Source organism: Vanessa tameamea, chromosome 16 (genome assembly GCF_037043105.1).
Source record: "Vanessa tameamea isolate UH-Manoa-2023 chromosome 16, ilVanTame1 primary haplotype, whole genome shotgun sequence".
Lineage (NCBI taxonomy): Eukaryota > Metazoa > Arthropoda > Insecta > Lepidoptera > Nymphalidae > Vanessa > Vanessa tameamea.
The window spans coordinates 8,554,227-8,572,322 of NC_087324.1; the positions used below are offsets into that span (position 1 = coordinate 8,554,227).

Sequence of the window (18,096 nt, forward strand, 5' to 3'; positions counted from 1 at the left end):
CGTTAAATTTCACCTCCGTACAGACATTATAAATATCGAATGAACCACGAAAAGTTGTATGTATTTCATTGATGCCCTAAAAATATTTGTAAACTGTATCATCAATCTTGCCTTGTCATTTGTTGTACTGGTTTGACGCCACAATGCCATTGTTAAGACTGCATAACAAGAACAATAGCAGTTTATCAGATTGCTTGTTATACCATATGAATGTATGGAAGTTAATATTAGGTAGTCGTAGATTTGTAAGGAAGTATAAAGTACAAGTTAGTTTAACACATCACATTGTCCAAAACTATTCACCCTTAACCGGGCAAAAATTTATATTGAGGTTAAGTTTGCAATTTAGTTGATTCATCGTAATTAAAATTATTAAATAGTATATCATTAAAGGTTTTATATAATGTATAAATAAAAATATTTTTTTTTGTTTTTACTATTCGTTATTTCAGCAATCACAGATTATACATAAATAAATTAAATGTTTATTGCTTCATAACACAAAAGCATTCTATCGCAATCCTCCAATAATTTATGATCTAGACATTGTAGTAGCTATTAATATGTCGGTAAACTTAATTTATAGCAATTGTCCGGGTAACGATACCATAAGAATTTGACTATCACATAAACTATTATATCCGGTCTTTTGAATTACACTTTTTTTAATAAGAGAGACCTACATATTTAACAATATTTAGTTTATATAACATAATAATTGATATTAATATGTATCTAAGCCTTGAAAATAATATCCATGAGCTCTTTGGTTCCAGCAGAAGTAACATTCCGAAACAGTGGAAGATTGACGGTTGTTAAAGAATTGTAAAATTTCAATCTAAATACACTTCTAAGAGCATAGATATGAACTTTAATTTGACACTCGTTTTGTCATTATGGTTCAAATATGTTGCAGCCATATAGGCCGCCATCTTGATTTTGGATCAATGCACAAAGTTGCAACTCATCCTCATTCTATAATTTATAAGGATTTGAAAGATAACTTTGACACAGGCCGTATACTTCTATTGTCAAGGAGTCCGTGGAAAATTCGACAGAATGTCTTTATGAATGAATCTCTGTAAACCATTTATGTTAGGAAAATACGCAAAATTACCGATAGAAAGCTTTGTATTCATTTATTTGACGATAAACAATAAAAAACGTATATTGTAATCACAAAAAGCTTGAACTTTAACAAATGACATTAAATTTTAACTCATCGCTAATTGTATTCGTAATTTGACTGATATTGTAATTAAATACAATAAAAATGTGCATAAATATTTCAATTTTAACATATTTACGTTTAGTCTATTGTTATTTCTTTTTTAATATTGCAACAACAACGAACGTAATTGTTTGTAAGCCTTATTTTAAGAAACAATAATAAATAAAGTTTCTCAATTCGTTTCGTTTTGGAAGAAGATACAACCGTAACAAGAGATATGCAGATAATTGCGAATGTTTTTTTTTCTTTCTTTAAGACTTATATCGAATGCCCAAAATGGTTTCTGGTTTACGGTGGGGTAGGGGTACCATTTTACTTAATACGTTACCAGGAATTGAATATTTCAGACGATTTTGCGTATATTTTTTATATTAATTTGTTGTTTTCATTTTTTATCAATACAAAATCATCAAGTATAAGAAGAAAAAACAGACCCATAATTATTTCTTGTAAAAGCCTTCCGTAAAATATTCATGTCATGCATAATTTAATTAACTTAATTTATTATTATTCATTTAAACAATATATTCATAAAATTTCTTGAAAAATATATTACGTAAATATCATTTAAATTATTGCGAATAGACATGACATTTTTATAAATACATATATTCAAAAGCTGAATAGTTTGATTGGTTGAGCATGCTAGTTACAGAAACAATGAATCTGAATTGAAAAAAATATATTATTTTGGCGTTAGATAGTCCGACTGTTGAGGAAATTATAGGCACAATATATAATAACTACGATCATGATAAACAAACAATGATCATAAATGGTATTGAGTAGATGTTATGAAATATTTAGACGGCATGTACCATAAAACTGCTCTGTACCACTAGTTATTTTATAAATTCGTATAGAAATGAATTACGATTGTTCGTGATTTTAAGCGATGAAAAGAGAACCCTAAATGTAATGCTACGTAAATTATAATCATGCTCAACCATCTCTCACGTCAGAAAAATAAACACAACAATCTTGTAACGCGTTGCATCGATGGATATGTTTACGACACTCTCATTAATCTGAAAGCATATTTACAAAGAATGGTATTGAAATATTATTTAAATATTATATATTATTTTAAATTTTGTTAACGAACCACTTAAAATTATTAAAAAAAAAACAATTATAAATACGTAATTCGTAATAAACTACTCATAATATATCTATATTCTTAAATTCTTTGGATATATTTTTAGATATATTACATTAGATAACAATAATATTTATACTTTTCATAACAGATAAAATTAAGACACTCAATAAATTATCGGAATAAAAGGTCAAGTCATGTACTGAGTTGCTCAGACAAATTTGACGATTGCACTTAAAATTATTCGAGAATATTTTGACAGATATTCAAACTGAATCTTATTTTCCAAATAAGCTTCAAGCGCGTAGTGATTCGATCAACGATTTTATCATCGCACGGCAGCCTTTTGATTGTATATATAGACCGTTGATCTGTTGAGGCTTAAATACACTTAACGTCAAGTAATTTCAACAATCAGACAAAGAATTAACTCTTAAATTATTTAAATTATAGCGCATAAATATATTACGTCCTGTCCATGCATGAATTTCCATATAAGTCTATCAATTTAATTTTTCTTTATCACTCTAGTTGTTATTTAAGATCATCTCCAGAGTTGTAATATGAAATTCCAATTATATATAAGAAACATTTTATGCTAATCCTGATTGCTCAAAAGTAATCCTTTTGCATTCAAACTGCATCGTTTTTTATTCAAAATGTAAAAGGATGACCGACCTACGCACGTATTAAACTGTCTAATTTACAACATACTCGTAAAAATGGCATCACACCTATATGTGATCAATTGAATATGTCACGATCGTAAAATATATTTTTTGTATTCATAAGGAAATAACTTTATACTCTTTGATGCTATTTAAATTAAAAATGACTGAATAATACTAATGAATAATGTTGAAATTTATCCAAATGATAGCCACTTGTATTTGCCGTGACTTAACATTATTAAATAATTTGGATTAATTTGTGAATCAGAAGGGTTTTTTTTACATTCGTATATTGAAGAAGTTTGTAAAGAAAATCAGAATGGTCGTTTATTCGCCTCTTTTAGGTATATCTTACATGATGATATTCATTTTTCGATTTCGGACACGCGGTTGTTCCCGAAAGAGAGTGTAGCAAAAGCACAGGAGACATTAACATTATACACTACTCTGTAGTCTGTGTACTCTGTAGTCTACTCTACTCGAGAAACGAATGCAACTTTTAATAGGCTATTTGACAATGCGAAAAATAAAGTGTCAATTATTGTAATCAGTATAAAAATGGTTATTTTTTAACGAAAGTTGAAAATAATAATTAATTTATTCAAAAATCCATAAATAAAAATGCATTTTTTTAAACATTTGTTACGTGACACGAAACGCTCCTGATTGGTCGGGTTTATGATGACGTTACTTGCTTGTTAACCTCGTTTGCCTACTGTATGTGGATTATATGCGCCACAGATTACAATACAGGCAAGTGACGTCACCGACCCCATTGCAGCGCCATATTGTCAAAGTAGCGTTTTCGCGCGCTATTTAAATATTGAATTTTTAATTTGATATTTTTCAGGAAATATGTACGACAAGTAAAAAACACAACTTTTATTGGGTTCCTTAACTTCTACTAAATAATATAAAATGGATTTTCAAAACCAGTCAAATAGCCTATTCTCTTACTCTCATAGCCCGATCGTCAATATGACACGTGAGTTTAACACTGTCAAATTCCGAAGTCCGAGCTGATATCGAAAATTACTTTACGTTGACCTTCGTTTTATTTGGGATAATGTTTCGAAATCGGATAACTCAAATAAGTATAACCTATAACAAATTTAAAATAAATGTGTTTGGGTTCTTTTTAGATTTTGTTTGCTATGAAGGATAAATCATAGATCATATTATTTATAATTTCAGGAAGTATAGAAAGCTCGAATCATTGGTAATACAGTTACATATAGTTAATTTATAAAGTGAAAAAAATATTGTATTTATTAAATCTACAGTGGGAAGTAAACGTAAATTAAAAGACTATAAATAAAATGTCCATTGACTAAAAATAAAAAAAAAATTTTTTTATATATAATATATATATATATTATACAAAAACATAATTAATAAATACCCAATTATATTACAATTTACCTACACAATTAAGAATAAAGTATTCAAGCGAAGTTGCTTAATTAAAAAAAAAATTAATACATTCTTATTTTTGTTTTTCATTGTCAAAAATTGAATGAAATGAAACTTTGCTAACGGCAGAATAGCCAATTACTTCCTTCCTTTTAAGCTTTGAAATTAATCACCTGTTAAAAAAGATACCTACAAGTTGATCTCTGTTTAAATGATTTGTAGTAACTTTATATTGAATTGTTTATATTTATACTAGAAATTATTATGATCATTAAGAATCTGATGTTTTTGACGTTTTTATTCATCCGACAAATAATGTATAAAACGTGACTACAGAAGTACTTAATACTTATTTATAGCGACATTTTTTTTTGACGTCCAAGTAAATTTTGATATTTATTTTAAAAGGGATTATTGTGAATGTTGTAATTTAACACCTTTAATTATAATAGAAAATAAGTCATTTCTATAAATTAAGTTATTTCTGAAGTAATAGAAAGTGAGCTCCCACATACATAAGTTAATATTGATAGCGCCTATCATTAACGCAAAGCAAAATCTCTAAGCTGAGTATGTAAAAGACCTATTACATATTTTACGTCATTGGAACATCTTTATCTTGGATTTTTGTGAATCGGAATTTCAACGGAAAACAACAAATATTTTGAATTCAGAAGACTATTTTATTTACGAACTGTACATTAATCATACTGCTTTATCAATCTCGCGTCCTTTATCCAAAGGTTGTATGTAAGAGATCGCTCTGTTAGTGATAAGACCGCCTTGTGTACATTGCAATAATTTCATTGAGTTTATTTTGAATAAAGTACATGAACATTATTTAGAAAAAAAAACTTCTTTACATCAATGTATTTTATTATAATTATATGTTATATTAATTATAATCCACATGACTTGTAGGAGTGAACCAAATGAGCCAGAAGTTTGCTTAATTAGTGTTACGTCCACTATTTACAATCTAGCTAATTTGATTTTTGTATGGTCGTGATAATGGTTTATATCTGCAAATAATATACAACATTTAAAATGACGTTTTACTTCCTTTGATAGATTTTTACACCTACTGATTTTGTTAGTTATTTATTGAATACACAAGAAAATCTATTATAAATCCTTTTATTTAAATACATACATATTTATTTCATTAAATATATAATTTTCTGAAATTTTGGAAAGTTCAAAATATATGTTTTTTTAGGCTCAGATGCTCGATATAAAAGTAGGTACATTATAATTAGGAACATCAATTGAACGAAATAAAATTGAATGAATGAATACGTGAATGAGAATGATCGATGCTATCATTACAAGTGAAGTGTTTACGATCACAGTCATCGCGTTCACGACAATCATTACCTACAAAGGCCTTACAAAAACAAATTAAAAAAACTTTGGACCGTACTCTTTTAATTATAGAGTTTAATTTTAAGTGTAATATATTCAAAAATTAATTTAACATATCGTCTATTGTTCAACAAAGCTTTGAATGCATAAAGTAGGTGAAGCTCAATTGTTAAAACGAAATGAAATTATTTTAACGAATACTATTCGATAATCTACAGGAGCTATCTATCTATTCATTTCTAATGATATTATATGTATGTATAATATATATGTACAATAATTTATGTAACTAAGATAATCTATTTTTATACAAATTCATTTGCATTCAGTTTATTACGTATTGCGATAATTAATTCTTAAACATAAAATCAATGTTATTTGTATATTGATATTTCCACTCGAATAATTCACGCGAAATTCGACTCAATTCGTTGCACAATATTAAAAACAATTTGAATTTTTTAAGCGTGTTTCATTTAAGGATGTTCACGATGATAAAATGAAATTTCAAAAAGATTTTTACTTAGTGGTTGTGCAAGCCTGTCTGGGTTAATAAGTCACCAGTGTAACTACAGGCACGAGAGACATAACATCGTAGTTCCTAAGGTTGGTAGCGCTGTAAGGAATTGTTAATATTTCTTAAAGCGGCATCAAAATAAGCGAATCTTTTGCATCTTTTACAAAAAGATACATTTACGTTATGGTAAATGGATAGCATCACTCTTTGTGATCATAATATAATCTAATAACAGTTCATAATCCGTTGATTGAATTTAGATTTAAAAAATATATATTTATTAATTTATCAAATCATTTAAAACATTTACCTGACAATAACATTTACATAAATTCTAGCTTGTGATACTTGTAAATATATTAATTTAGGTATAGGTATTAAAATGTTGCAAAAATAATTTAAATAATTTATTTGCACTCTAAAACGTAACACTATAAAGTTTAAATATTTTTATTATTTTACTAGTACGCATTTGTTAAACGCAAATATATTTAATATAATTTAACAAACAAACACTATTTAATATAAATTATAATTATATTATTATAATGTTATTAATAAATCGATTCACGAAAAATCACGAAATTTTGTAACTATCAAAATATTATATTGTACATAATGAACTCTGAATATTTTATTTATTTATTACTTTCAACTAATTCAATTACTTCCTCTTGCAGGCATCCAAAAGGATAAATACCGTTCTACCGGGAACGACCAAGAATAGTATATTAATTTAATTATAAATTTGAATATAACAGTGGCAAAGTAAATAAATATATGTAATGTATATGTAAAGCAAATCTGTAGAGAAAGAAAGAATTATAAGTAATACAAAATATAAAAACAAATGATATTACTCAACTACATATAATTGTCTATGATTATGCAACGTGAGGTGTAACATTACCGAACTTGAACTTAAGCCTTTCCAACAGCATCTATTGCAAAACACAATCAGCATAATCTGCATTCGAGTTTTAACCACTGATTGGGAAGAGGACGGAATTATTATATTAAAATCGAATTAACCGATCACGCAAAGGAATCCAATAAAATATATATATATATATATATATATATAAAATATCTATTAATCATGATTGTTTCGCTTTTTAACATATTACAACGTTAGTCTTTAGACCTGACATCATAAATACAATGAAATCATTGTTAATTATAGGATTACAAAATATTCTAGTCTTAACTAATTTGATTTAAAAGCATTGCAATACATTTGGTTCCTTCAACTGTATTGTTCATGTTGATAGATTCAACGTTAAAAGAGATTTTTTTTTGCAGTTAATCTAAAGATGTCAATAATATCGTAATTGAATTATATTTTCAATAAAATGCAGTATAGATCTAACAATTTCATTACTAAAGTTCCGTCAACTTTACATTACAATTCCTATTAGACAGTCTCTTCAATTACTGAGACTTAATGATGTTTCGTAAAATGTATCACGCCTATCACATGCTATGCTTTGACCTACAACGTCTATAACGACAGTGGGCATTGTCACCAAATCTGCAACGATCTTTACCTTGACCCACATCTATTGCTTGTAACTTGTAAGGACCAATCGTATCCTAATTTCGTCTCGTCCACCTCGTCTCGATGCCAATAATAAAAATGAAATATACAAATAAGAATAACCCTGTGATCAAATAATTTTATGAAAGAATTCGATATTTGTGATAATCGATTTTTTTGTCATCGATATTTCGATTAATTGGCTGTATAATATAATACATCATATATAATACATCATTAAACAAAACAAAATGGGACAGATATTATTCAAATTAAGAATACTAATTAATCTACGAATTTATTCAAGGCAATCTAGATCTTTTGGTGATATATGAAATTCGATGATTACAAATCTATTCGAAAACTTATCGTTTAATATCGATGTTTTATTCATATAGTGCTTTTGTTCCGTATAATTAAATCTAATATTTATGTTGATATGTGAAAATTTATATTAAAAATATAAAGCATTTATGTTTAACATATTTCGATACAAAAATGTATATTTGGTGCGATTCGAGATAAATCTTCTTCCATATTAAATGTCAATGATAAATGACATATTGACATTATAGATTATTATTATTAGATGAATTTGGTCCGACGATTGTTGTCGCATCATTTAAATTGGATGAGGCAAACCAGTAACCTTATACACTAATGATATATGAAGTCTGACCCCGCTTTATATTTTGACATTAATTGTGATTATATCAACATTAAAATATTATTTTATATTGGATATATACATATACATACATAAATAACCTGTAAATTTCCCACTGCTGGGCTAAGGCCTCCTCTCCCTTTGAGGAGAAGGTATGGATCATATTCCACCACGCTGCTCCAATGTGGGTTGGTGGAATACACATGTGGCAGAATTTCGTTGAAATTAGACACATGCAGGTTTCCTCACGATGTTTTCCTTCACCGCCGAGCACGAGATGAATTATAAATACAAATTAAGCACATGAAAATTCAGTGGGGCTTGCCTGGGTTTGAACCCGAAATCATCGGTTATGATGCACGCGTTCTAACCACTGGGCCATCTCGGCTCGAATATTGGATATAATCATAATGATTATAATCTCCATCAGTATAATAATTGAAGTTTCACTTTATGTGACGATTCACAAACGCAAGGTATAGGAATACAGTCAGCTGAGAGCCTTGCTTGGTATGTGCGTTTTAAATTGTATAGACACTTAACACACATAATTTACTTTACTGTAAAATTCGTTGCGGTGCGTTTGATATGAATCGTACCTTAAAGTGATTCAGTCAATTCATGTTATCACGGTTTTCATTTAACGAATTAAAGAGAATCGTTACTATTTTCTCATTTCATTCGCTTTCGAATTTATCGATTCATCGAAGCCACTCATTCGATTCGTTCGAATTTGTTAATTGTTATAACTACAGATAATTAAATTATTTTACTTTTTTTTCAAACAAATAAGTTTAGCTATTAGGTACAAGGGATGGTACTGGCGATAGTCAAGGTAAATGTAAAAAAAAAAATAACAAACAATACTAAATTATCAATATATACTCAAGAATCTCTAAAGTATCTAATCTAAGTATTAAATATATTTCCTATAGTATAAGATTCGCCATATTTATATAAGTATTATAAAATTTTAAGTACTATAAAAATGGTAAAATTTTATAGCCCGAACTTGCAAGATTTCATTGTTTTAAAATAACAATTCGACGATGCGATTACATTCAGCGTATAGTACGTTACGATAGAATTAACAAGAAATACAAAGTATTATTGCATAGTAATATATAAAATTAATGATCCTTCAGATATTTTTCTGATAATGCGCCACCAACATTTGGAACTGATATGTTAACTCCCGTGTGCCTGGTTACTGGGTTACTCAACCTTCAATAACAACAATACGATGCATTGCTGTTTGGTAGAATATATTATCTTGGTAGTAGTAAGCTCTTGCACAAGCGACGACCCTACTTAAGCCGTCAACAGTGCTCAGTATTGTAAAATCAGATGGTCCAACGCACGATTTTCATGAGAAGTATCCGCATTTGTTCTTTATATGGACACATAAGTCTATTAGATATTTATGGTCAATGTTATCTTGGAAATGCATCGTTGATACATTTATATTATACAAAACATCAAGCTTAAATAAACCATTGAATTTTACAACCAATTATTACAAATATTGTTGAATTATACTACGGTAAATATTGCTCGAGATGGTCTAGCGGTTCATAGTTGAGAAATAACGGATTATTGTGGTGAGAAGCTAGATGTTATTTTTAAGTGTTATTTACAAAATAACCTTTTGAGGTTTTAATTATTTACAAGAATTTTATATATTTGTAGTATGTTTCAACTTTTATGTTTTATTCAATGTGAGTCATTCAATGGTTTAAATATATATTATTACAAATTTCAAACATCATACTCACCAATGATGTCAACAGTTCTTAAAACATTATGATAGTTTGTACCATACTTATTGTAGCTAATTCCCTCGTCGGTCTTGTATTTATGAGATAAAAACCTCACTGAGGCGAATAAACAAGTTATTAGAATTAGTTATCTAAATCTAATATATAGACAGATTTTTAAAGCGGCATCTCGGAGTCTGAATATTGGTGTGTGTATACGATCGTGTATGGGAATTTATGTCAGTCTGTCCTGCGTTTCAACTTATTCTGGTCGTATCGTATTTCCCTCATCGGATTATAAGAGTGAGGGAATAAAGTTTTTTTTTTCCATATTATCAATACAAAAACTCAGTGACTCATTAACGCGTGCCTCTCTGTCCTTTTTTTGTGTACACGTTACGTTCAATGCGTATAAAGTAAATAGTATTGTAGCATTTAATACAATTAAGTGAGAGCATTCATGTTCATTGTATTTTTGACCTTTCCGTGGTAGGGTTCTGTTGTCCAGCAAGAAAGTCTACAGTGCTCTAAGATATAGGACCTATATAGATGTTGATTAAACATCATCAACTCAGACTTTCATTCCAAATTTTTAAGTAAATTTAAGGAAACAATATCACATGTGATATGAAACGGAACTTCTAAGACCGGTCAATAAAAAATACAACATGATTGTGTACTAAAATATGCTGTTTCATTTAAGATTTCAAGAAGTATGTAAGTGGTAGATCGCACAGGGTTTCGTTAGTAAACAGTAGATCTTATGTCTAATCAAGTTGGCCACCCCTGGTCTACACCATTGTTATTTCTACTACTTCGTCAAATAATCACACAATCTCTGAATAACAAATCCATTTGAAAATTTTCATTATTTTACAAACCGCATTTGTTTATTTGAAATGACCTAATAATTATAATTGAAAGCAAAGATCTGCCACATGTGTATCCGACCACCCGTATTGGAGTAAGCTCCAATGAGGTAGCGTGGTGGAATTAGCTAAGATTCTTCTCCTCAAAGGGGGAGGAGACCTTAGGACAACGGTGGAATATTTACAGACTTTACTTTTCACTTTTTTATAATAGGTAGTAAAATAAAATTAAAATAAATGTAACCTTTATCTTATTCAGAATTTCTGTTGAGAGTCTCAAAGCCATTCTCGAAATACGGGTAGCTTTATATTACTAAACTTATAATACTGTACTGTACTGTACCTACTTTCAAAACTTGATATTGACGAAGTCGGTGTATCTAAAAGTGCAGTAGCTTGTTTATAAATTATTGGGTGTTATTTAACTTCTCTGTCAATACATGTTTAATGAAGTAAAACGCGTTAAGCTGTTTATCCTACGCCTGATCTCTTTCCATCACAACTTAATGCCTACCCATCGAATGACCTAAGGTAGAGAAGAGTGTTTGTTGTAACCTGTGTTTGAGCAAACATTTGTGCATTTTAATATTTTCTTTACAGTGCAATATTGTCGAGGATAGCAACCAAGCTCCATATTTAATAAATAATTCTTAATTTTTAGCTACAAATAATATATACATAATTAAAATCATTTATTTATTTAGAACTCGCGCACGTTATTATATTACAAAACGAAAACAATTATTATCGAAATTGTTATAATAACACCTTAGTTGGTCGACTGAGTTACGGTTAAAACTTCCTCTAGATTTACTAATCACTAGTTCTCGTTACTAGACCAATTTTCTTTGAGACGCTTATTTAGATTTATTTATTACCACTAAAATTTCTATGTAACAAGTTTCATCAACGCCTACACCTCTAGGCAAAAACTTACCATTATATAGCCTAGTCACCAATAATTAATTATAAATAGCGTATGGATGAACTCATTTCGAACATTTACTTTAGTGACATAATATTTGACATTCTACTGATCTGACTCGCATCACTGATCTAAATAATCCTTGAGAACTGTAACCGGAGAATACATCATACTGTTTTTGGTTTAAATTGCCTCATGTTATTAAAATATAGTCTATCCAAAATGCCTTTGTTTGTTTGTTTTTTTTTTTATTTGGGTATATTCCAAACTTGAATCGATTAATTTGTCAAATAAATAATCAACAATGAAGCCTAGTTGGCTTCGTTGGATGAATATTTACTTTAACATATTTTTTTTATTGTAAAATCAGAGTTAAATGTTTGTACTAGTTTATTAGTTCTTTTAAAATAACACTTGTGACAAATACATACATATTATGCGACCTTAAGACTAGACGTATTCACATTAATCGCGGGTCAATAATGAATTGTTTATATTAACTGAACAAGTTTATTTATAATGATAATTTGATGTTTTTTTTTTTTAATTAAATGTCAAATAATCGGTCCAATTCAAATGATTTTGAATATATTCTGATATGATTTTAAACGTTTGTGTATTTTCGTATAAAATAGGTGAAGCAGAGCAACATTTCGTTAAGATTACTTCAGCCAAAATCGACAAAGATATACAATTGCATATACGAATTTCTTTAAGAAATGTTACACACAATCCTATAATTTATAAAACAGCGTTTCTCTTTAATGAGATAAGTAATTAAAGGTTCCACTTTACCATCATTTTCATCAACTTTTCGCTTAATCGCAAGAATAAATCGTCCAACTGCCAAAAATTAAGATATGTACAGTTCAGACTAATATAATATATATTCATATACACATTTTGATGATTATAAAATAATATCACTATCACAAACAATAAGGATCATTATGGCTTGGTAGCTTTTGAGATTTATGCAGATCTGTTGTTCTTGGGAGCTGGCTCTCGTCCAAGTCGGAACAATGCCTTAACTCTGCATAGATTGACGAAGGGAATTACATTTGGAATGCAAGATCACGCGCCGTTTCGCTTCCCTGGTTCGCTTCACGCCCTGATTGTTCCACGAGTACCTACATAACACCTTTAAATCTGTTACAAACATGTAACAACTAATGATGATCGAACAAATTTCACAGTACTAGCATGCTACTTTAATAATGCTACTTGATCCTATTTTTGTCAACTAAAATTTGTAAATCAAACAGTATAACTAACGAAGTGATGTAATATATAGGTGGTTTCTTAAACTTTAAAATAAACTATGTTAAAGAAATTTTGTTGTGTATCCTGAAACTTGAATTACATGTCAAATAGTAATGACATTACAGTATATATAAATCCAGACGGCACTTCTGTTATTTTTCTCTTGCTTAAAGTAAATATTGTGACAAAACCTGCACCACGTGTCGGATTAAAACGATGATATGTATGTATGAATCAATGATTGTACCAGATTGGTGTAATTACCACGAAATTTATCTATAAGATAAGATAAGAGCTTTTGCTCTTTTCGTATAAATAATTGAAGTGTAAAAAAGATCGTTTACAGTTTATTTTAGATTTCGATGTAGTTGTTTACTTGGTGGTAGGGCTTTGTGCAAGCCCGTCTGGGTAGGTACCACCCACTCATCACATATTCTACCGCTAAATAGCAGTACTCAGTATTGTTGTGTTCCGGTTTGAACGGTGAGTGAGCCAGTGTAACTACAGACACGAGGGACGTAACATCTTAGTTCCCAAGGTTGGTGGCGCATTGGTGATGTTAGGAATGGTTAATATTTCTACCCCTTACGGGGTCTCATCCGGTGCGCTTGATCGCTCTGAGATAGTACGGAGGACCAAGAGATGTCTGCAGCACACGCCACTAGGGTACTTCCACTGGAATTACCCGACCCCAACGACCCGTCCGTAGTAACGGGCGGCGAACAGGATACGGCAGTAGATAGGGCACGGCCCTAGGAACTGCCATCACCATTCCCCATTACCAGGGGGGTGCGTGAAATACCAGAGCTAATATTTCTTACAACGCCATTGTCTATGGGCGGTGGCGACCACTTACCATCAGGTGACCCATTTGCTCGTCTGCCTACCGATAATATAGAAAAAAGTAGTAGTGTATGTAATGTGTCTTATACTATAAAAAATATTATGCAAATATTATAAGTACGACGGTTGGTGTGTATAGATATTTATTACGCAAATACGCTAGACCGGCTGGTATTTAACATAGAATCAATGTTAGTTATGAGAAATATAACAACGTATTTATTTAATTTTTTTTTTTTAACTTTGTTAATATAATTGTGTATACAGCCCACTCGTTGAAGTATGTATGAAATATATAACACCAAGCTCTGACAAACGACCCAGTAGCATCAAGTCTATTCATTAAAATTGAATTATTTACTAGCTAAGCGAGTATGTTGAAGCTTTCTTTTTATTTTAAGTATAAAACAAGATTAATAATGAAATATGAATATGAAACAAGGAAATACATTATTTATAAAAAGTAACCTGATTAGGTGGAACATTTAAATTCGTATTGAATAATGTATCTATTGATCTTTAAGGCTTACATATTATTTGAGAAATATAATAATTTATATGAGAACATTTAAATAAACTATTATTGTTGATTAAGACGTATTATACAAGTCGATGTTTTTGACTACATTCTATTCAAGAAAAGAAACAAAAATAAAATTGATATTTATTGTCATATTAAGTATTTAAACTAAATCATGTGAATAGATTAAATACCTTTTTTATTTTCGTTTTTAATAATTTCCTCATTTTACGTGTTTATGTAAAGAGGCTCAAATTCAATTGAACCTTTTTTATTTTAATGATAATTGAAACGTGAAATGATATATTTGATGGATATAGTGTCAAAAATGTCATCCGTAATCATGCGATTATTATTAAATTACCTTGGAGAGCACTTTTAATTGCATTAATATAATCATGGATAATAAATCAGAATCCAGCTGTGATATTTCCTTGGATAGCCTCGAAAATGATTATAAAAGAAAAAACTTAAAACTAAGACCTTCCGAAGAAAATGTCGACACTATACTTGTACCACTCTATGAGAAGGACGTGCTTATAAAAATTCCTAAAAGAAAGAAGAAACAAAATCAATGTGATGCAAAATTTAATACAAGAAAAGACAAATCAACGCAAGAAACAAATGAAGTAACGAATTATTTAGTAAACAAAGACCTAGAAAGAGTTAAAAAGAAGTCTTACCTTGAAATGTTTCGAAAACAGTTTACTTCATCCCGTACTGAAACACTTATTAAAAGAGCTAATACTGACATCCGCTCTATATCTCCAGAATTCGGTGATACTGAGAGATCGACTATTGGCGACGAATCTACTAATCACGTTAGTGAATTTTATAATACTGAATCATATAATGAAATTTATTATAATAAGCTTATGAAAAAAGAGCTAGACCAATACTTGGAACAATCTTTTGAAGATGTATTGCATTTAAATGAAGATGAAAAAAATTTAAGAGTCGATCTAAATGATAATAACTTAAAAAGTATTTCGGAAGTTTCACAAGCACGTCGACGTATAAAAAGTAAAATATTTTCACCTATTCAAAATGTGCACTTAGGTGGCTTAGGACCTGATATGGAAAAAATAAAACCTAGATTAGAAAGGGCTAGAAGTCTTCAACGATATTCGGAAAAAGTTAGAATGGAAAACCGCCTTAAAATTTACAAAAAAGAAGTTCAAGATGAAAAAAATGCAAGAGAAGCTTCCTTAACAAGACAGGATTCGATTGAAAAACAGTGTAAAAAAAATTATAAATATAATTCTTCATATTTAGTTAACAAAAGTGTACAAGAAAAATCATCCTTGATTAAGAAAATATGCAACACGAAATCAAAATCGGCAGATTTCCAAAGTCGGCGAGAAAGAGATAAACAATCAAAAGAAAAAAACAACAGAAGAAATAATACAGAAAAAAATAACACACAAAACGAAAAGGTACCAAAACTAAACAAGGGAATTGATCAAAAGAATACAAAATCAGCTAGAGGTCAGGATATTCGAACAGTAACTGAAAGTCATAGTTCGAGGCTTAAATCTAGTTCCAAGATAAGAGGAGTAAATGTAGAAACGATACAAACTAAATGTGACTCTCCCTTGCAAATCAGTTTCATGTTTAATGTGGGTGGAGTCAGGCCATCTTCTGCGTTAAAATCTTTGGAAGAAAAACATCGTATGTACCAAGAAAAAGTAAAACAATATAGCACAAATATGAATAACGTTTAGGTTATTTTTAGTTTGAAATTTGTGAACTGTTTCATGCGTAGATAAAATTATTTAAATAAATGTTATCTGATTTTGATTGTTATTTTAACAGTTTGAACATGATTTCCTTGTAATAGTTGTTTCGATTTTTTTTTTCATGCATTTAATATTCGAATTATATATTCGTAATAAATTTGCCTAATATACACTATTTTTAAATATGTAATATTAGGATTTTATTGTTACAAATAAATATTAAAGGAAATGGATAATGTTTTTATTACCTTTATTACAAGTATTATCATTCATTTTTTTGTATTAAAATCTTTATTAAGATTCAATAAATCTATTTTTTGTCTTCGTACATTGGCACGAATCTTGTACTTGAAACTTGTTTTTTGTTTTTTAATTTATCTTAATTATTTGAATTAAGTGGAAAACAACGTTGATATCCGTAGTTAATACCTACGATATAATAATATTATTAAATATTTTTTATTAAGAAATACAAAGGACTCGACTGGTGATATATTAAATAATAATAAAAAGTAGACGTTAAAACAAAAGGAAAATGAAATGAAATCAAGTCGAAATGTAAATATGAATTACTTTGTGTAAGTAAAAATAAACATCGATGTCTTTTGCGCAAAGGACTGTCGATGACTTGCTTCCTTGTCGATATCGATGATGCTGACGGATCATTGTAGATGAGTGAAAGTGGCTTACATTGTAATTTTTGTTTATCGAAAGAAGTTATATAATCAATAACTCTAGCGAAAGATGTATCAATAACATAAAGTTTTTTAGTAAACGTGTAAATAGGGTTTACTTTATTTATACGTTTACTTTAGTAAAGCAGCCATGTGATAACTTAAAAAGGACGCAATAGTCAGTCGGGAAATGAAAAAAGTAGATAAGGTTTTGTTTTGAGATATGGCTTATACAATGGTAAACCTTTTCTTGAATCGCTCTTATGGTTGCCCTGTTTCTTACGAGAATTCTGAATTACCGGTCAATGACACTAAGTTGGTTCTTCAATAAATTTGCTTCTCATTATGTTGGACAACAATGTCAATTAATTTCATACAAAGATTTCATCACACGTACTAAATTCCAATATTCTGGGTAACTAATACAAATAATAATTAATTTTTATCGAAATTACTAGTTAACTAATCACAGGAAAAGTAATTATATCTAACATACTTTAATGAACTATGGCATTGTTAAATTTGAACTTGAAGGTTATCGATATGGTAAAAATATTATATTTTTTATTAATGACCATAACACGTGCTCCAGCATTAAACCACCATATTATGTCGAATGAAATTCTGACATAATATCTGTCCACCATCTCGATTTTGGGTGGTAATGATAATAGTTGATGGCAGGCTGAATGTACTGAAATTGCCATAGGCTGCTCATATTATATAACTTGTTTATTTTATTTTATTATTGATCTACACATATATTATATTTATAGCCAGATACTAGTTCTTATAAAATAAATTATATAATATAATAATCATTATTTTTCAAAAATCTAAAGATGATTTTAAACTTTAAATATTAATTAATATTGTTAATATGTCTTTTTACATCATACAATAAAAATAGCTATTTTAAATTAATGTTTAATATGCAAATACATATTATAGAAATACACTTATACATTTAAAATTAAATTTGTTAGATAAAAAAGGCGAACTCTTT

At 29.1% G+C, this 18,096-nt stretch overlaps 3 protein-coding genes across 4 annotated transcripts in view; 2 read left to right on the forward strand and 1 right to left on the reverse strand.

The window, feature by feature from the left end:
* The window catches only part of Pdi (Protein disulfide isomerase), a 340,404-nt gene that overhangs the window by 163,269 nt on the left and 159,039 nt on the right, over positions 1 to 18,096 (forward strand). The gene's annotated exons all lie outside the window — the stretch shown is intronic.
* LOC113402941 (low affinity immunoglobulin epsilon Fc receptor) overlaps positions 1 to 18,096 on the reverse strand; it is a 93,523-nt gene that overhangs the window by 43,298 nt on the left and 32,129 nt on the right. The gene's annotated exons all lie outside the window — the stretch shown is intronic.
* LOC135193688 (uncharacterized) lies at positions 15,030 to 16,489 on the forward strand. Its single transcript, XM_064217249.1, has one exon. The coding sequence runs from the start codon at positions 15,076 to 15,078 to the stop codon at positions 16,399 to 16,401; it is 1,326 nt and encodes a 441-aa protein (XP_064073319.1). The 5' UTR covers positions 15,030 to 15,075; the 3' UTR covers positions 16,402 to 16,489.